General features: G+C 52.2%; 1 protein-coding gene across 2 annotated transcripts; it reads left to right on the top strand.

The window, feature by feature from the left end:
- Positions 1–10,270: 10,270 nt before the first annotated feature.
- On the top strand, positions 10,271–20,590 carry Maff (MAF bZIP transcription factor F). 2 transcript variants are annotated; one of them, XM_050165772.1, is made up of 3 exons: positions 10,271–10,603; positions 19,668–19,734; positions 20,126–20,590. In XM_050165772.1, the coding sequence occupies exons 2-3, from the start codon at positions 19,699–19,701 to the stop codon at positions 20,558–20,560; spliced, it is 471 nt and encodes a 156-aa protein (XP_050021729.1). In that variant the 5' UTR covers positions 10,271–10,603; positions 19,668–19,698; the 3' UTR covers positions 20,561–20,590. The 2 variants fall into 2 exon arrangements, with proteins under 2 accessions (XP_050021729.1, XP_050021728.1); XM_050165771.1 differs by lacking the exon at positions 10,271–10,603 and adding an exon at positions 10,656–11,098.
- Positions 20,591–20,596: the final 6 nt, after the last annotated feature.

Here is a 20,596-nt window from a genome sequence, read left to right as displayed (position 1 = left end):
CCAGGCAGGCCTCAAACTCACAAAGTTCTGCCTGCCTCTGCCTCTGCCTGTGCTGAGATTAAAGGTGTGCGCCACCACTGCCTGGCTGGAATTTACATTTTAACTGAGCCTGTCTGTTCTGAGAGAACAGGCTGTGAAGACAAGGAAGAAGCCAGTAGGCTGTTGTGGAGACAGTGGTGTGCATGTTCCACTCAATGTCAGCAAGAGGATCACTGCAGTCCTGGTTGGTATTCAGATAAAAGGCAAAGGAAGTCATAGCTCGAAGGCCCGGATTCTTCCCATGCAGAGCTCAGTGAGGTATCTCGTGAGCAGGAGCAGGCACGCCATCCTCCTGCCACCTGCTTCTGCAAAGTTCCCTGGATCCCAGCCACACTGATTGTTTACATATGTCTGTTCTTTCCAGAGACAGACAAAAAGCCACATGACTGACAAAGCCAAAGTATTTCTAGGTTGGCCCTTGATAGGGAGAATAAAAAGACAAATATATATTCCTATTATTTTTAATAAATTTATTATTTTGTTTGTTTTATATCCCAGTTGAAGTGTCCCCTCCCTCCTCTCCTCACAGTCTCTCCCCCACCCGCCTCTGTTCCTACCCCCCCCAATCCATTCCGCTCCTGTTTCTGTTTAGGAAAGGGCAGGTCTTTCATGAGTATCAGCAAAACATGGCATAACAAGCTGTAGTAAGACTAAGCATTTCCCCATGTGTTAAGGCTGGACAAGGTGACCCAGTATGGGGAGTAGGGTCCCATAAGCCAGTAAAAGAATTGGAGACACCTCCTGCTCCCACTCTTAGGAGTTCCATAAGAGGACCAAGCTACGCAACTGTAACATATACACAGAGAGCCTAGGTCAGTCCCATGCAGGCTTCCTGGTTGTCGGTTCAGTCTCCATGAGCACCTGTGAGCCCAGGTTAGCTGGTTATGTGAATTTCCTTGTGGTGAGACGGACATTTTATTATTATTATTATTATTATTATTATTATTATTATTATTAGTTTTTGAGACAGGGTTTCTCTGTGTAACTTTGGAGCCTGTCCTGGAACTCGCTCTGTAGACCAGGCTGGCCTTGAACTCACATAGATCTGCCTGCCTCTGACTCACAAGTGCTAGATTAAATGGGGTTTCAAAGACTGAATACAAGCAGGGCCTTGGTGGCACACACCTGTAATCCCAGCAGGTGGATCTCTCTGAGTTCAAGGACCACCTAATCCACAGAGCAAGTTCCAGGACAGTCGGGGCTACACAGCGATACCCTGTCTTGAAAAAAAAAAAAAGACTATACAAATTTGACATCTGGATTAGGAAAAGAAAAGTAAGAACATTCTAGGTGGAAGAAACCATGGAGGAGTCAAGGTGAGGTCAACATCTTGAAATTACACAGATTGGGAGGAAATTACGTGGCGTGAGTGTTGTTGGAAGCAGATGTGTAAGCTAGAGAACAGACCACAGGGTCAGCTGGGGTCTAGATACTGGGCTGTGGCTGTGGCCCTGTTCTGAGGCAGTAAGACTGCTCATGCAGAGATGCAGTGTGCAAAACCCTTCTGCTGTATCAAAGACCTAGAGGCCAGAGCAGCTGTGTGTGGTTAGGCTAATTATGTGGTCTCCGAGGGGCAACTGGGGCTGTGTCCTCCTGCCCTCCTCAGGAAGGAAGCAGCAGCCAAACACTCCCATCCTGAGGGGAAAACCTGACCCCTGGTCAGGAAAGATGGGATTTCCCACGGTGGAGACCCTGGCCCGCGTGCTCAGCATGTGACCAGTCATCTGGCTGGGTTCCCTTTGTTCTGCTGGACTGTAAATCACATTGGTAGTTCTGGACTCCTGAGAGCCAAAGGCTTATAGGCTGAGCTGGCACATTCAGGACTTATGGCGCCAGGTACCAGATTCAGAGCTCTGAGTGCTGGGCTTAGAGACTCTGTTCTGAGTGGCCTGAGGCTTGGCCAGTGGTGAAATGCTTGGCTTTCACTGGTAACTACCAGCAGCAGCAGTCTGGGTCAGCCGCTGTCACAGCTGTGGGGCGAAGGGTGTGGAGACCTGTGACTTCTAAGGGAGATTAGTGTCAGGGCTTCTGTTTTGTTGTTGTTGTTTGTTGTTTTTCAAGACAGGATTTCTCTAGTTTTTTCCTGGCTGTACGCTAACTGAGAAAGCGAGAACTCGACCTGTGTAGATAGGTTGGCCTTGAACTCAGAGATCTGCCTCCAGAGTGCAGGTACAAAGGCTTGTGCCGCTTCCCAGTCTGAAGGCTTCTGAAGGCTTGATTGTTCTCTGGGACTTTCCTATGGACCAGAGGGCATAGCTTCTCCTCTTCAGGTCTCCACTGACTGGGATGGTCACTCTCTGGTACTCTTCTGTTGCCTCCTTGGTGGTACTGCTGTTGCCGCCACCGGCGCTGTCTCCATCTTCTCTTTGTGTTCCCAGCTCAGCCCACTGTGCACATAGAAATAATCCCAAGTAGGCAAGGAAAAATCGTCTAAAAATCATTTCCCCGCATTTATTTGTTTGTTCCGTGTGTGTGTGTGTGTGTGTGGTATGTAATATGTGATGTGGGCACATGAGAGTGTGGGTACACATACCCTTAAGCACATATTCTGAGGCCAACGCAGGACATTGGGTATCGTCCTCTTCCCTTCTTCACACCTATTGCCTTGAGAAACTCTCAGGATCCTCCATGGCTAACCTGGAAGCACTCTGTTTGGGCTAAGCTGACTGGCCAGTGATCTCTCAGGATCTGTTGGGGGTACAGGGATTTCCTACCGTGGGAGTAATGGGGTTTCCACCTCAGATCCCATGCTGCAGAGCAAGCGTCTTGCCCTCTGAGCCACACCCCACACACGCCCCAGAAGCTTTTCAGTGGGTCTAACGAGGCAGCACCAGTGGCAGCCCAGGAGGGTGCTACCTCCCAACAGACTAGAAGAGCAAGTTGAGCTAGGAATGATGACACATTTTTGTAAGCCTCGTACTTTGGAGGCTGAGGCAGAAGGATTGCTGTAGGTTCAAAGCCAGCCTGGCCTATTGAGTGATGTTATCTCCAAAACAAAACCAAAAAACAATAGTTTGGTTATATAGGCAGGAGTGTGTATGTGTGAAGTGTTTTCATCAATCCAGTATACTTCTTCGTGCAAATGAAGGATTATATTTAGGCTAATCACAGACTTTCTGCTTCTAATCATCAAGGTTATGGCAACATTATTATTACAAAGGGGTTTGAGAGAGTCTGCTGCCCCCTTCGGCCTCTCAACTGTGTGATTTGGCAACAAGACATTGGTTAAAGCAGTGCAGGCCCGCTCTAGGTAGAACCTGCTGGTGTCTTGAACTTCCCAGCCGCCAGCGTCGCCAGCAGTGAGTCTTCAGCCTGTAACCCAGTCTAACGCATTTTGCCATGCAGTAGCCTGGAGGGCTAAGATGGTGCTTGTAAAAGTTTGGTCAAAATCATGAGCTGATGGACTGGGGAGACGACTCAGGGGACAGAAGCACTTGCTGAGCATGACCGAGGAGGACCCAGAACCCACATCGAAAGCCTCTTGTAGCCTAAGCACTGTGAGGGGCATAGACTAGGGGACTGTGGTTGCTAGCCTGGCTCTGGGTTCAGGCTCAGTGGAATAGAAGAAGGATAGAGCAGGAGCCTTGACGTCCTCGTCTGGCTGCCATAGATTTGCATGTACACCACACACACACACACACACACATGTACGTCTCACACACATGCACATCTCACATGCATACACACACACTGTGAAATTATAGTGGGTCATGTTTTAGATTGTTTTAGGAAGTATAGGCGGGGGCTAATGCACACCACACATATGCACACACACACACACACCATAAAACGATAATGGGTCATGTTTTAGATTGTTTCAGGCAGGATAGGCGAGGGCTGAATCTTCTTGTTAAAAACAGTCTCGCAATTTCATTGGCTCACCATAAGGTACTTCGCTGTTGAGTGGGAGGAGGGAGGAGATCTCGTGTTTATTGCCACCACTTAGAGTTCAGGCTGAGAGGCACTCATGGTCACCATGGCAGGGGATGAGTACCCAGTGCATCCAACCCTAGCCCTTAAAGCTACCACTAGAAGCAATGTGGTTCGCAATTCAGTGGCCTAAGTGAGCCGTGTATCCATATCTAATTTAAAAGGAGCTGGAAAGAGGAAGCTGGAAGAGCCTAGAAAATTTGTGAATATCTCACCAGATCTCAAGGTGATCAACAAGGCGTCAGGTTAGTCTGTGATGACAAAGACCACTGTCATTGATCAGCTGTTAGTCATGTTTCAGCCAGTCTTTGGATAGGTTTCTCAAGCCATATGCAGATGAGTTTGACGTGCCAATACAGTCATTTATATAGAGATTTCCATCAGAGACCAACGAGACAATACAGTGATTTATATAGAGATTTCTGTCAGAGACAAATGAGACAAGATGGGTAGGTCCTATCTGACTGAACGGAGAGGCAAATGCTGGGTGTGGTGGCATTTGCCTGAAATCCCAGCACGCAGCAGGCAGACAAAGTTGGACAGCAAGTTCAAATCCAGCCTGGGACTTTGTTGCAAGGCCTTGGAGATGGGACAGGGAAAGCGTAAGAGAGGGAGAGAAAGCATTAGGAAGGAGGAAAGGAAAGGAGGGAGAGAGAGGAAGAAAGAGAAATCCAAATGAGTCAGAACATTTGAATATAAACTGCAAAGATCCAACTTGGACTAGTGTAGGAAAATAGATAAAAGCAAACTGTGACCCAGATGCCACCATTTAGCTGGGCTCTCCCTGCCTGCCACATCCCTGGGCTCAAGAGAGAACCCACTCTCGCCACCACAGCCAATCTAGCAGCAGTTGGGACTGCACAGTGCCATCCCCGTAGGTACCACAGCCCTCTCAGATGTCAGAGGTCTCTTGCAGGTCCCAGGCCCCTTACCACATAGCATCTCTTGTGTTATCTCCCCCACTAGCCCCACCTCCAATTTTCAGCCTGGCCTCACCCCCTCCCTGTCATTCATCCATCCAGGTCCTTGCAGAAGCCACTCCTTGTCATGCCCCAAACCCACATCTCTACCTGTCTACTTCCTGGACCTTCATGCCCTCAGAACAGCCCACTTCATCCTACCAGTTAGGTTTTCCTTTCTCCCCTCCCTCCCTTCAGCCCTCATCCCATTCCCCTCCCCTCTTTGTGGTCACACAGCAAGACATCTCACTCTCTTCCTCCCAGCCAGCCTGTGCTGTCCCACAGGAGACTCTTGCCGAGGCACTGGAGACCTCTTTGTTGCTGCAACTAATGGTCTATGAGATCCTTGGCAGCTTTGAGCCCTCCCCGTCCCTTCCTTTTCTCTTCCCTCTTCAGCTTTCAAGCCCCCTTCAGTGGTCCGGCCCTACCCCTGACTCTTTCCTACCCCCATTCCAAGGGGTTCCCAGAGCTTTGGCCTTTGCCCGCTTCCCAGGGCATCTGAACCTACCAAGTGTTGGGTGCCATTCCTGGTCTTGGCCTCACCCGTCTCTCAGACCCCATCAGCTTTCCCTGTCCTTCACACCATGTGCAGCTCCACGTTGTCACGGTGGTTGTCAGTGCCGCGCTTCGCCATCTCTTGTCCCCCTGTGTCTTTAACAGCTTCACGGCACCCTTTCCATCCCTGTCATTTCGGTGAGAAAGCATGCGTTTAGCTCATCCCTGCCCCTGCCTCCCACAGCAAAGCGGTGACTGGCTTCCAATGATCCCACATTGCCTTCTCCTCTATCTTCTCAATCCCTTTCCCCAGCTATGGCTTCCCTCTCAGCCAAGCTATCTCTTCCCAGGACAACTGCCACAGCCACCTGCCTGTGCTTTTAGCACCACTTCCACTTGGCAAAGGGACCCGTGGAAATGCGCCGAATCCAAATGACATCAGCTCCCTGGGACGGGACTGGAAATCAAACCAGAGGCCAGGCCCCACACTCTCAGTCTGCAGGAGCAAAGGAGGATTAGAAAAATGAACAGCATTCCCTGACCCCTACTGAGTTCAGCTAGAAGTGCAATCCAAGCTGCACCCCGGCCCTGAACCACTTCCTCTGCTATGCATCAGAGTCTCATGGGTACAAGGCTGGGCATCCATTCCCTAGAGTCTAGAAGATGAATGAGGACCAACTGGGCCAGCAACAGTTCTGTAGGGCTGTGCAAGCAGAGGGTGACTCTCTCTCTCTCTAGAAACTGGCAACCAGGTACCTCCCTGCACGATGAGGTGTCCTGGCAGGGTGAGATCACACCCAGCTTGGTGTGACCGAAGTCACTCACCGTGGGATAAGTAGGTTTCTCAGAGGGAGTGTCCTAGGAGACACTGGAGGCCTCATCTACGTCTCACCCAATATCATTGATTTTCTATTACACAATAAGCATGGTAGAAAGGCTTATAGGTGTGAGGGCATGAAACTATTTCCCAGCCCACAGAGCAGGCACTGTTACTATGCCAGCTCCAGAGTCGAGGAGGTCAGCTGGGAGGGGCAGCCCAGAAACCCATTCTGCATTCATCTTGATAGCCTCAGTGTCTTCATTAGGATATAATTCAAATTTAAAGAAAAAATTTAAGTTTAATTTCCTTATAACTGTCATTAAGAGTCCCCAAATAGCTGGGCCATGGTGGTGCACGCTTTTAATCCCAGCACTCAGGAGGCAACTACAGAGTGAGTTCCTGGACAGTCAGGGCTACACAGGGAAACCCTCTCTTGAAAAAAAGGAGAAGAAGAAGAAGAAGTCCCCAAATATTGAAATCTGAGCAGATTTTGTTGTATTACAGTTCCTTCTATCGCTATTTTTGGTAAGGCTGTCATGAAAAAAGGTCACAGGTGGCTTCCTAGCTGAAACCCATTTCTCACCCCTTACACTAGAAGTCGACAACAAAGCTACAACAGGGTGGGTTTCTCCAGAGGCCTCATCTTCCCGGATCTTTCCCTGTGTGGGGCACGCCTGGCTCTCCCTGTGCGTCAACATTCCTACTTCTTCTAAAGACTGAAATCAGACCAAGTTAGCATCTACCTCATTTTAACCTACGCCTCTTTAAAACTTGCTGATATTCCTTTATTCAGAGGACACAGCACCCACAGGGCAGCTCACAGCCATCTGTAACTCCAGTACTGGGAATCTGATGTCTTGCCTGGTGCCTAAGGACACTACGGACATGTGGTACAAATAAACAGATGCAAATAAACATTCATGCACAATAAAATAAAATAAATATCTTTAAAAAAAACAGTTTTACTTCCAAATACAGTCGTGTTCGGAGGTGTCCGGTATCCTTCAATATCCACAATTTGATGACACAACTTAGCCCACACGTGATGTCTTAGAGCTTCCATTACAAGAATAAACACCATAATCAAAGCAACTTGGGGAGGGAAGGGTTTATCTCATCTTATAGCTTGTAGTTCATCATCCAGAGAAGTCAGGGCAGGAACTCAAGGCTGAGCCTTGGAGGCAGGAGCTGATGCAGAGGCCATGGAGCGGAGCTGCTTACTGGCTTGCTTCCCATGGTCTGCTCAGCCTGCTCTCTGGGACCACCAGCCAGGGACGGCACTGCCCACAGTGAGCTGCTGCTCCCCGCCTCCCACGTCAATCAAGAACATGCACTACAGGCTTGGCCACAGGCCAATCTGGTGAAGGCCTCTTTTCCGTAGAGGTTCCCTCTTTCCATTTGACTCCAGCTCGTGTCAAATTGACATAAAACTCCCTAGCAGAGACTGCACATATTTGTATCTGAACACCTTCAGAATAAACCAAAGACACGAGGCCCCTTTACCTAATACGTCATGAGTATTTTCTAAAGTCAAGAGCACTCTCCTACAGCTCGCAGAACAACTACCAGAAGGAGGAAATTGATCTGCTGGGCTTTGAGAATATAGTGTTGTCGGCTACAAGTTATCACTCTTCCTAATCCATCTGTTTGCCCCGCTGCTGGTTTACTAACTTGGATCCCTGGTGAAGGCCTGGCAAGTTCTTCCATGGTAGAGTTACTATTTTCCCTCTAGAGTTAATAATTAACTAGTTCAGGCCAATGAGAAAGCGCAGCGGATAAAAGCGCTTGCCGCGCGAGCCTGATGATCTGAGTTTGATCCTTGGGACCCACTGTGGAAGGAGAGAACTGACTTCTGAAAGTTGGCCTTCTGACATACACACACACACACATAATAAATAAAATAAAAACATAAAAATAATAGTTAATAGTCTTATTAAAATTACCTTGAAACTGTGAGTCTTTTTTTAAATATTTTTTATCTTTGATTACGTGTAGGTGTGTGTGTGGGGGGTGTACACGTGAATACAGATGCCAGCTGGAGGGCAGAAGTCAGAGGTTTCAGATACCCCCGAAGCTGCAGTTACAAGAGCTTGTGAGCCACCTGATGTGGGTGATGAGAACCTAGTTCAGGTCTTCTGCAAGAGCAATACATGCCCTTAACTGCTGAGCCAATTATCCAGCCTGAAATATCTTATTCTTTTTTACTTTTAAATTTTATCCATCATCATCATCATCTCTCTCCCCTCCCTCCAACACCGTGTGTGTGTGTGTGTGTGTGTGTGTGTGTGTGTGTGTGTGTGTGTACGCGTGTCCTGTTTAGGTCAGGAGACAACTTCGCGAGGCCAGTGCTCTCCTTTGACCGTCACTTAGATTCTGGGGCTTCACCTGCTGAGCCATCTTGCTGGCCCTAAACTATGTGGATATCTTGCTTCTTGTCCAACACAAATTCCTGCTGATGATCCCTGCTACAGTGCGTTATTACAATGAGGTAGCTTGGCGGCCATTCTCTAACACCATACTTCTCTCCACCTGAGGGGCTTTCCCCACTTTTGGCTATTTCTATCACTGTAAACTCAACATTTCTCACTTAATAGGTTATGGTCCATTGTTGCTCTATTTAAATGCCCAAGTTGTCCAGACTTAGCTAGTCAGAGCTGTCTCAAGCCAGAGAGCCCCGCCCCACTTTTTTAGCTTTCAGGAAGTCAATTTATTGACAGAAAAATAACCAGAGAAGTCCTCTGCACAGACAGTGACCACAGCGACCTTCCTTCCGGTGGGGGCTGTCAGGAGGTAACATCCTCAATCTGCCTGATCTTTCACCCAAGTGAGCAAGAACTCTGAGGATTGACAGGTCCTCAGTCCAGGAGTCATAGCCTTGTTTCCTCCTGTGGCCCCATTTGGTAGACAGAGCAGTGCCCAGTCCTTGAAGCCGGCATGATGGCATATGGGGAGGCCTCATCCTGGTCTTCATCTTCATTCCACGAGTCCCTCGTGGCAAATGGTTTCCTTTCCAGAAAGAACAGTGTCGTAGACAAAGGTCTCACCGAAAGAAGCAAAGATGTGAGGTGAGCCGTACCGAGTTCTCTCCTCCAGACACCTGAGCTCTGAGGTCGAAGAGCTATTCTTCCTCATTTGCCGTCACCTCGCAGGGTACCATTTTTTTTTTTCAAGTCATCTCGGGACTCTGCCACTGGAAAAAGAAGGCCAACCACACCTTTAAATGCATGATTGCACAACAGCATTGACCATTACCAAAACGAGATCAACTTCTCCGGGCATCAGGGTGCGGACGCTGAGGCCTTACTCCTTTGTCCTCCCGGGCTGAGGGTTTGGCCCAAATCTCTAGCCACGTGGGGTTCCCACATGCCATACAGGTCTACTGGATTCCTTCACTGGTTGAAAACCTACTATTTGTCAGGCATGGCCTGAGAGCTCTTTAAAAGGTAGGAAGATGTTCGTGTGTGGGGGGTGGGGGGTGGGGGGGAGGGATGAACAGGATAGACAACTCATGATTGTGTACTTTCTAGGACTGAGAGCATTAGCTCAGAGACCAAAATTTTAAACATTCCTTTTCTTATTGATAACTTTGATACTTACCTTATTCATTTGTTATGTGTCTGTATGCAAGTGCACACGTCACAGTAAGTAGGTGGAGTTCAGAGGACAGCTTCCATCGTGGAAGTGGTGGGGACCAAATGCCAGTTGTCAGAATTAGTGGCGAGCACCTTGGCTCACCTGCGAGTGGAGGCAAAGGGGAAGACCAGGGAGGGGTAAGCAGTGGCTGTGCCTCTAGGAATACAAACGTAGGGCTCACAGGCGTGAGATCATCCGGGCAAAGGGTGTAGATCGGAAAGGAGTCGACAGTGAACGGTGAAGTGAAGCAAGTTACACCTCCGTTGCTATTCTTGAGAGGTGTCACGTGAACGCATCTAGGACGAAGTCCCGGGGACTGAGAACCCCCGAACTCCTACTGTGGGCCCCTAAAGCAGGGCCCACTGGGGGCGGGGCCTCACTTGGGTGTGGGCGTGGCCTCGACGCTAGTCTGGCAGCTCTGGGGCCGGCCCGCGGCCGGGGCGATGACGTCAGTGCATGACTGGGTTTTTATGAATGAAAGGAATCCTGTGCGTGAGTAATTCCGGGAAGCTCGCCTTACAACTGCGCGCGGCTCCGGCCCCCTGCGCCGCCCGCCCCATAACAAAACTCTGAGCGGCCGGCGCTGCGCGAAGCCGGGTACCCAGTGAACTGCGGTCCCGATCCGAGAGGAGTGGGGCTCGAGGGCGACCTGGGACCGCCACCGCGACAGCTGCGGGGAGGACAGCTGCGACAAGCGCGCGCGGAGCGCCGGGCCTGGCGGAGAGCGGTAAGGACGCGTCAGGGACCGGGACCGCGCTAGGGCTGAACGCTCCGGGTCGCGCCTGGGCCGCGCGTGGGGCCGTGCTGTCGGCGCCCCTTGTACCTCTGCCCACCGAGGGGCCTCCGAGGGGCTGGCTGGGAGGCGGTGCGCGGGCCCCGGGAGGAAGCCGAGGCGGAGGCGGGGGCGGGGGCGGGGCGTACACGTACGTGACTCGGTGAGAACAGTTCTTGGAGCCGCGCCCAGCACCGTGTGTGCGCGGTTTGTTTACGTCCCCCGGTGGCGTGCCTGCGTGTGTGTTCTCTAGGGAGCGTCCTGGGTCCTGCGGGCTGAGTGCGCCCGGTTTACCTCGGGGTGTGTGTGTTTGTCTTTGGCTGCACGCGCACCCTGGATACTGACACTAGCCCGGTGTACCTTGAAGTGAGTGTCACACCGGTGTCCGCTGGAGCAAATGCGGAATAAGAACCCGAGTGAAGGAAGTGGCCCAGTCGATGGTAATACCAGGTCTGGATTTTTTTTTTCTTCTCCCTCTCCACCCTCCGCCATCCTCCCCCTTCCCACCAGACGGGACTGCCCGGCCCCAGTTGTCTCCGGAGTTTCCCCTGGATGGAGCCATGTGACATCAGTGTTTGTTTCTTGCCCAGCACGGGTGCCTGCAGCGTTAGGTAGAGCAGAGTGAGCCTCCTCCTGGCCACCTGGTGGACCTGGTAATGAAGTGCGTGGAAGTCCTTCCTTAACCCCAGGTTTTCTGGCTCAGTATGGACTGTTCATCACTGGACTGTCCTATTCCTCCTATCTCAGGAGAAATAGGGAAGGCCAGAAAGGCCATGGCAAAGATTGGGGAAGGCAAGGCTCCTAGGCTGCTCCGGTGGCTAGTGACTGGTCTGGGTTTCTTTCTTTCTTTCTTTCTTTCTTTCTTTCTTTCTTTTTAAAAAAATTATTTATTTATTTATTATGTATACAATATTCTGTCTGTGTATATGCTGCAGGCCAGAAGATGGCATCAGACCCCATTACAGATGGTTGTGAGCCACCATGTGGTTGCTGGGAATTGAACTCGGGACCTTTGGAAAAGGAGGCAATACTCTTAACCTCTGAGCCATCTCTCCAGCCCTGGTCTGGGTTTCTGAGGCCGCACTGGGTCCTGAAGGAGGGAGAGAGAGAGACTGATAAGCCAACGCGCCTGGTAGTTTCAGTTCTCAGGTGGGACTCGTTAGACTGGACCTGTATGTGGACTGCTGGACCCCAGGGCTAATTAAAGACTGGTACACCTAGAGGCCACCCCGGACCAGCAAGATCAGCAGGCAGTGTAATCCCTGTCTTCCTGCGGGAAGGGTTCATGTGGGAGGGGAGCGTTGCAAGAAAACACCTGCTGAGGCCAGCAACCTGAACGGTAGCTAGTTCTGGGAACCCCATGACCCGACTCAGACTTTTCCCCCCTTGCCCTGGAATCCAAGGAGGTGGCAACCAAGCTTGTTAGGGGGTGGAATCAATAATACTTTAACGTTGAGCCCAGTGAGTTCTGCTTCCACCTGTGAGGACTCCAGTGTCCTGGTCTGCGGCACGTCTGTCAGTTGTGAAGTGCAGCCTGTTTACCAGGGGAAACTGGGAAAGCAGAACCGACCCCAAGGCCTGCAGCTGGAGATGTCTGTAGAGTTGGTGGTGGGGGCGGGAGCTGTAGTCAGGACCACAGGATGTAGGTGGGTCCATCCTCAAGGCTGAAACATCAAGAAACATTCCCCAGTGGGGCTGGGGGTCAGTGGTGAGGGGAAGTGGCTAACTGGCTCACTGACAGATGGAAACTTAGCATTGAAAGATTCTATTTCCCCTTGAATCCCCAGAGGTCTACTAGGGCCCAGGATCCCTAGATAATGCACTTTTTTTTTTTTAATGAGCATTTTTCTTGCACGTATGTGTTTGTACCCTGTGTGTGCCTGGTGCCAGCAGAGGTCATAAGAGGGTCTTGGATCCCTTGGAATTGTAGTCACGGATGGTTGTGAGCCATCCTGTGAGTGCTGGGAACTAAATCTGGACCCTCCTCTGCGAGAGCAACAAGTGCTCTTAACCACTGAGCCATCTGTCCGCCTCAGTTTTTGATGGGAGGATTTATATACACTTGCTGGGGCAGGAAGGCCTGGTGAGACCAGTTCACCCGTGGCCGTGGTAGTGGGGGTGCTGCTGGCTCCTGTCTCCATGCACTAGGAAGCTCTGCTGACACTTAGCCTTGCATAGCGGCTGGACCACACACTTAGGGGTGCGGTAAACAGACCCTGGGACTGCCTTCTGGGAAACAAAGTAAAACAGCTCACTACAAAGTGGCCGCTGAGATAAGTGCCCTGAAGGGGAAGTAGCAACAGGGCTCCTGCTTAGCCAGGGCAATCATGGAAGGTTTCCCTGGGGAGGTGGCTAGGGAGTAGAGTCTAATGTTGCAGTGACTCTGGAACACAGAGGACAAGGGCTGTGGTTCCTTGTGGGGCTTTCAGGGCTCAGCACAGAGCCTGGCATACAGTAGGTGCTTCTTGGATATGTGGATAGCTAAAGAAATGGGCAATGGCTCCATGTCCTTGAGCTCAGTGACACAGATAGAAAGAGGACCACAGGTTCAGGAAACAGAAAGCAAGACGGTGGACGAGAGGAGTCTTGTAGGAATTCCCCAACCATGACCAGGTCCTTCAGGGTGCAGGTGGCTTCCTCCTTCAAACACTCGGAGCCTGTGTTCCTTTTGGCTAATAGTCATTAGGAAATCCAATCTGCTCATTTGTTGATTATTAGCAAGAAGAATTGCTGGGAGGCTGGAGGGAACAGGTTATCGGCCGGAGGCTCCTCTGTGGGCTGGGCAGCTGGTAGAATGGGCGCTGTGGTTTTGATCTTATTTTCCCGAAGACTTTAAAGTTCAGTTTTTTATTTATATAGGCGTTTGTGCCTCAGTGGAGTTTTGTGTTCCACACGTGTGCAGATGGCTATGGAGGTCAGAGGGTGTCAGATCCCTGGAACCGTAGTTACAGGCTGATATGATCCACTCCATGTGGCACCGAGGAGAGAACCTAGGTCCTCTGCCAGAGCAGCAAGTGCTCTTAACCACAGAGCCATTTCTCTAGCCCTATTTTTGTTTTGTTTCGTGATCCTGGGTCTTATGTAGCCTGAGGCAGCCTTGAACTTCTGGCCTTCTTTTTCTGCCTCTTGAGGGCTGCGCTCACCGTGTACGTGACCACACCCGACTAGTACAAGGTCTCGAAATCTGCCAAACATGGCCAAGTTTGCAGGTTCGTGTCTGTAGTGACCCCTTTGATGCTATTGGAGGTGGAGGTGGAGGCAAAGGAGGGGGTAAGGCAGTGGTCAGGCCACTGTGGTCTTGGTCTGGCTGGAAGAGGAAGTGGCCCCTAGCTGTGCAGGTGGAGGAGAAAGGAGGTCAGGGCTCATAGGCCGGCTGCTTGTGCGCTCATGCTTCTGCCTCCAGGAGGCCTTCCCTGGTTTCCTTTCCTTTCCTCCAATGTCTGCACCCTGCTGGAGGCTTTGGAGCTTCACGCTGGGCCAGAACCTGACAGTGTAAACTCATGACATTGCCATTGCTGGATGGTACCTTAGGTTCCAGGGAGGTTGGGCATGTTGGGAAATCCAGGCCCAGAGAAAGGGAGTGACAACCTGGAGTCACACAGTGAGAGTGTGGGTAGCAGCCTGTACTGCTCCGTTCTCCCAGTCTTGCGCCCTTCCAGGAGGGAGGAGGCGCCCCGTGCTCACTGCCAAGACCCAGGCAAACACATTTTTTCCCTCTGTCCTCACCAAGTAAGCAGTGTGGCTCAGCAGCCAGAGAGGAGCCCATGCCAGTGGGTGGGCCGTCTGCAGGATGTCTCGGGTGTACAGCGAGGGGCCAGAGACAGGGACAGGAAGGCCAAGGCCCCTGGCTGGTCAGCCGTCATGTCCCCGAGAATGAGCTCACTCCTGAGTCTCCAAAGAATACTAGGAACCTCAGACGTGGAGTTGGCCCCGCTGGCTTCCCCAGGAAGAAGAAAAGTCTTGAGGGTGGGGTCCCTGGGTCAGGCAGGCTGGTGGCAGTGGAGTCTCCTTGCCTTGTGTCCTAGAAACTGGGGCCTGCTGCTAGAAGCCAAAAGTCAAAGGCAGTGGGAAAATCTCTCCCCCTTCTCATGTTGGGACAGTCCCTCTGTGACTGGCTGACTGCTGAGCTAGGACATTCCTGGGCAAATCTGAGCCTCCATGGACTTTGAGGATGCCACTGAGGGGCCTAAGGCTAGAATGCGGGTTGGCGGGATGTAGGAGGAGGGGCGGGTCCCAGCCTTCCTAGCATACACTGTCTTCAAGGGAATGGCTGCAGTCCCACCTCTTGGGGGGCTGGCTGTGCCGTGAAAGAAGGTTCAGCAGGAAAGCTGAGGTTTGGGGTGTTTGGGGATTTTTTTTTTTTTTTTTTTTTGAGACAGGGTTTCTTTGTTGTAACTTTGGCTATCCTGGAACTCTCTCTGGAACGCAAAGATCCACCTGCCTCTGCCTTCCAAGTGCTGGGGTTAAAGGCATGCGCCACCTGAGGTTTTGAAAGCTTCAGGGGCTGTTTCATCTCCCTGGAAATAAGTGCCTGGCTAGAGTGATCTGTGCCCAGCCAACCCAGTCCAGCCCTGACTTGATCTAAGACGCAAGAAGACCAGGAAAGATCGTGAGGGCTATACTGCCAAGGTTCTGGGTCCGAACGGCGCACTCAGCACCCTGCAGGTCCTTAGTTAACTTGTGCAGGGAGAGGCCCCCTTCTTCCACCAGGTCCCTTGACTAAACAACTATCCCCCACCAGTCCAGCTCCTCACAGCTGGCAAAAAGGCCTGGGTATCTGGTGTAACTTGAATATCCCATCCCTGGCTGACCTTACCCAGGTCCAGGCACAGCACAGGTGGAGTGGCTTCCTCCTCACAGATGTGAAGAAACAGGGCTCATAGAAGGAGCTGTACCGAGGGCATACTGCGGAGGTGTCGCGCTCAGTACAGCTTCAGTCCTGGGCTCTGCCCTGGGTAGCTGTGACCCCTCTGTCATCGTCTTGGGGCATTATTTGACAGTGTTATCAGGAAGACTGTGAAAATGATGGTCGGAAGGGACCAGAGGTCAGTCCTGAGCCAGGTGGTGGTGGCGCATACCTTTAATCCCAGCACTCAGGAGGCAGAGGCAGGTGGATTTCTGTGAGTTCGAGGCCAGCCTGGTCTACAGAATGAGTTCCAGGACAGCCAAGGCTACACGGAGAAATCCTGTCTCAAAAAAATGAAGAGGGGGGGCCGGGCGGTGGTGGTGCACGCCTTTAATCCCAGCACTCGGGAGGCAGAGGCAGGTGGATCTCTGTGAGTTCGAGACCAGCCTGGTCTACAGAGCTAGTTCCAGGACAGGATCCAAAGCCACAGAGAAACCCTGTCTCGAAAAACCAAAAAAAAATGAAGAGGGGAAAAAAAAGTCAGGCAGAATTCTGCCTGGATTGCAGACAGGCTGCGGTGTGGCTTCTAGCAAATGAGGTGCCTCTCTGGGTCACTACTTCCTCTTGGGGTGGTCTCTAGGGCCTTTCCTCATGCAGTTCTGTGGTGACCCTGGCTGGCTGTGCTGACTCAGAACAAGCCCCCAGAGCTGACTGCAGCCCTGACACCTGGCCAGGCTAAGCAATTTTACTAAGCTGCCAGACCACCTCTGCCCCTGTGTATGACAAGTTTCCACTAAAACCATGGAAGGAAACTGTCCCACTCTACAGATGGGATAGTAGAGACCAGAGATGTGAAGTAGTTCTCCCCAGGCTGCACAGCCTGGAGAAAACATGGACAGGACTCAAACTCTGGGGCTTGCCTCTCAGCCAGTGCCACCCCTTTCCATTTCCCAAGCCCTTATCTGGGCCAGAGGTTACCTGGGTGGGGTCCCTATGCTTGCTCCGACTCTCCTGGCACCTGTGACATCTGTCCCACAAGACGGAAGACAAGGAGAAGAACGTAGAGGCCAACGAGCACGTTCCACTCACCCTATAGTTCCCCTAAGCTCATCTTGGAACTTGGCTAGGACACTGACCAGCTGGGTGACCATGACAGAAACCCCACCCACCCACACCACCGCCTGCTCCCTGCCCCTGTTGGGCCTGGGCAGGGCAGCCTCAAACACCCGGGGCCGACTCAGCTGTCTAGTGTAGGGACAACAAGTAAAGGGATGGTCACACCACTGGGGAAGAAAAGCAAGGGCAAGACGGGCTGGGGGGCAGGGGGCACCCAGCAAGGCCTATGGGTCAGGGAGGGCTTCCTACCCTAGAGACAGAGTAAGCAGGAACCTGGCAGACAGACTGAGGGGAAAGCGGAGGGGCAGCAGGGGGTGGGGTGATAGGAACTGAGCGATTCTTCCAGGCTGGAGGCAGACTAGTGGGAAGCAGGGTGGGGCTGGGCACAGGGCCTGCCGCCTGGAGCACTACATGGTGCCTGGACTCTTGTCTTCTGGCCAGTAGGACCCACAGGAGGTGCCATGTAGCCATGGCATGTCAGATTTTCTTATTGAATAGGTATCAGTCCACCATAGTGTGTGGCTCAGGCAGGGAACTGTTTAAAACACACGCCACTTCAGATATGATGGCCACACCTATAACCCCAGATGATGGCCCACACCTGTAATCTCAGAGATGAAGGCCCACACCTGTAATCCCAGAGATGATGGCCCACACCTGTAATCCCAGAGATGATGGCCCACACCTGTAATCCCAGAGATGATGGCCCACACCTATTAAGCCAGGACTTTGGTAACTGAGGCTGGAGGATTGCAAATTCTATTCTGTCCTGTGAAGTCAAGGAGACCCACTCTCCAGAATCAGCACAGGGCATCTAGAACTGCCCAAGTCCTGGTCTGGGCCCCAAGTGCAGCTTCCAGCTACATCAAAAGGGGCACGGTGGTTTTTTGTTGTGTAGAGATAAGGTCTTGCTTGAATGTGGTGTGTAGCCGAGGATGGAATAAAAATTGTGATCTTCCTGCTTCAGCCTCCCCAGCCCTGGGGTTGCAGGGTGTCGTGCCTGACCTAGCGGTTTTGTTAGTCTTGGTTCTCTTTTATTTGAGGCAGGGTCTCACGTAGCCCAGGCTGGCTTTGAATCCATGATCTAACAGGATGACCTGAACTTCTGACCCTCCTGTCTCTTTCTTGATGCCAGGATCCCTGCCCTGTGCTTCTGCTCCCCTGCAGGCCCCATAAGACCCTCCTAGCCTTGGGATCACAGTAGCTGTGTCAGTCAAAACAGTGTCTTGAATGGGCAACTTCCCTTTCCTGCCCCACTCCTTCCTGCTGTCTGAGCTGCTCCACTGACCCCTAACCTAGTGGGAGTTTCTCAGAAGCTCCAGACTGTCCCCACCAAGGCCTGAGTCACAACTGAGAATTCCACAGTTGCCACACGAGCATCTTCTCTGGCCAGACCCTGTGCTAAGCTGGGGTAAACTGTAGAGTCAGCAAGGATCCTGCTGTCGGAGAGGGGACATCCTTACAGGGCAGACACTGAGCAAGATGCGGCATGTGTGTGAGGGTGGTGAAGACTCAGTGTGAGATGTGTGTGCATGTGGGTGTTAGCATGCAGGATGCAAGTGTGTGTGGAGGTCAGAGGTTGGCGCTGAGTATCCTTGATTATGTGCAGACGTACGTGAACTCAGAGCTCCTGGTTCAGCTAGCCCAGCTAGCCAGTTAGTTCCGGGAGTCCTGTCTGTAGCCTCCTCCTATCCTGGGATTACAGGTGGGGTACCACACTCACCTTGCATTTACATGGCTTTCGGGGATCCAAAACTCTGGGCCTCTCACTTGCCCTTTTAAATTTTTGACATTTATTTTTATTTCCTGTGCATGAATGTTTTGTCTACATGCATGTCTGTACACCATGTATTCAATCCCCAATTCAAAAAGAAAGGAAAAGAGTTGGCGAGATGGCTGTGGCTAAGAGCACTTGTTTAACAGGGTTTCATGCAACTCCAGCTGGCCTCAAACTCCACCACACCAGCCTCCCCCAAGTTTCTGTTCACCTGTCTCCCCAGTGCCAGATACGTGGCAGATTGTAGCTAATCAGGAAATGGTCACTGAAGGAATGTGAGTCTTGCAGGCCCCGGGGAAGGCTCTGGGGACCACTGGGCTCATCACAGGCTAGAGGAGGATAGCTGCTATCCCTTCTAGAGCCATGGCGAGTTAGTGACTGGCAGACCCCAGGCAGTTTGGGAAATCTTCCCAAAATATGACCTTGGCCAAGTGCTGCTGGGGAGCACACTTGGGCGCTGTATCTTGATGAGGTACAGGATGAATTTTGGAGATTCACTGACCTGCACACATTTGGGCACATTTCTGTAGACAGCCTGTAACCCCAGCACTCAAGAGGCAGAGGCAGGAGAATAGGGAGTTTGAGGCCAGCCTTGGCTACATGAGATTGCTCTGTGGTTAAAGGAGTTTGCTGCCAAGCCTAGGATCTTAAATGGATGCCCTAGAACCCACAGGTGGAAGGAGAAAACTGACTCCTACAAATTATCCTCTGACCTCCACACGACTGTCAGGGCTCTGGTGGACCCAGCTAACATACAACTGAAACAAACCAAAGCATGCATGTCCTGGCCCCATGCAGGAGAATGGCCCATGGGAGGAGTGTCCACTCCCTCAGTTCACGTCTGTCAAGTGCTTAGTGTGTGCAGGCACTGACCTTGGTGTGGTAAGGCTGGGGGGGGGGCGGGAGGGAGGGACAAGCCATTAACTGGGATGGACACTGGCATTTGGCAAAGACCTAGATAATGAGGAGTCACTACAGGGAGCTGGAGTCAAGGGAGGCAGGACTAAATGCTGACCTAGGAGCCTTGAAAGCTAGGCTATGTGTTAGTATTCAGGCATCTGTACTGGCCTGCCCTTGGGGTCCTGACGGGCTATGTCTTCAGGTGCAGCCACTAATAGCACCTCCTGTGCACATCTGCTACATTCCCTGCCTCTTTCTCTTCTGCCACTCTTGTCCACACCGACCTGTCCCTGTCCCTTCTCTCTCCTCTTCCAATAAACCCGCGTGAAGTAAAACGTGAACAAACCAATGAAATGACCTTGAACTTCTCTCTCCCCCAGGCCTCCAGCCCAGAGGGCACCTTCTGCAAAAATGTCGGTGGATCCCTTATCCAGCAAAGCCCTGAAGGTGAGTTAGCTTCTGTGGACCACACTAGCTCCCGTGGGCTCTCTCTGCTGCTGCTGCTCTTGGTACAGCAGAGTTGTCCCAATTCCCCTTTCCTTCCTGGAAGCCCCAAAGGGGACTAAGCAGCTACAGGGCCAGAGGGGCAGGCAGGTCACTTCCCACTATGCCAGCTTCCCCATGTGTAAAGGGACTTTCCAGGCTGCGTTTCTCAGCGGGGGTCCAGGACTTGACTTGGTTAGTTTGAGCCCTGGGTGGCCTCCTGTGTGCTAATGCCAGGTCCCAGTCACCTTCAAGGTCTTGGCTCAAGTCCAGTAACCGCCAAAACGGGGAAGGAGGGCGCACTGGGAAGTGGGGCGGCATCCCCAGCACGGGTTGCGTGCCTCTGTTTCCCCAGGTGAAGCGCGAGCTGAGCGAGAACACGCCGCACCTCTCGGATGAGGCGCTGATGGGGTTGTCGGTGCGCGAGCTGAACCGGAACCTGCGCGGTCTGTCGGCAGAGGAGGTGACACGGCTGAAGCAGCGGCGTCGCACACTCAAGAACCGCGGCTATGCGGCCAGCTGCCGTGTGAAGCGAGTGTGCCAGAAGGAGGAGCTGCAGAAGCAGAAGTCCGAGCTGGAGCGTGAGGTGGACAAGCTGGCGCGCGAGAACGCCGCCATGCGCCTGGAGCTCGACGCGCTGCGCGGCAAGTGTGAGGCGCTGCAGGGCTTCGCCCGCTCGGTGGCCGCCGCCCGTGGGCCCCCGGCACTGGTGGCACCCGCTAGCGTCATCACCATCGTCAAATCGGTGCCAGGCCCTGCCCCCGCTCCTGACCCTGCCCCCTGCTCTTAGTACCCACCCCTTCCCCTCTTACCCCCCCCCCCCCCC

The sequence above is a fragment of the Alexandromys fortis genome, unplaced genomic scaffold, assembly GCF_014885135.2.
Source record: "Alexandromys fortis isolate MF-2015 unplaced genomic scaffold, M_Fortis_MF-2015_v1.1 scaffold_157, whole genome shotgun sequence".
Classification (NCBI taxonomy): Eukaryota; Metazoa; Chordata; class Mammalia; order Rodentia; family Cricetidae; genus Alexandromys; species Alexandromys fortis.
The sequence above is the reverse complement of the archived record's forward strand: the minus strand, read 5'-3'. Positions and strand labels throughout refer to the sequence as shown.

Coding starts and splice junctions, on each gene's coding strand:
- Maff (XM_050165771.1), top strand. CDS start 11,046: ATGCGGAATAAGAACCCGAGTGAAGGAAGTGGCCCAGTCGATGGTAAT. Junction 11,099..19,667: donor CCAGTCGATGGTAATACCAG/GTCTGGATTTTT, acceptor TCTCTCCCCCAG/GCCTCCAGCCCAGAGGGCAC. Junction 19,735..20,125: donor TATCCAGCAAAGCCCTGAAG/GTGAGTTAGCTT, acceptor CTGTTTCCCCAG/GTGAAGCGCGAGCTGAGCGA.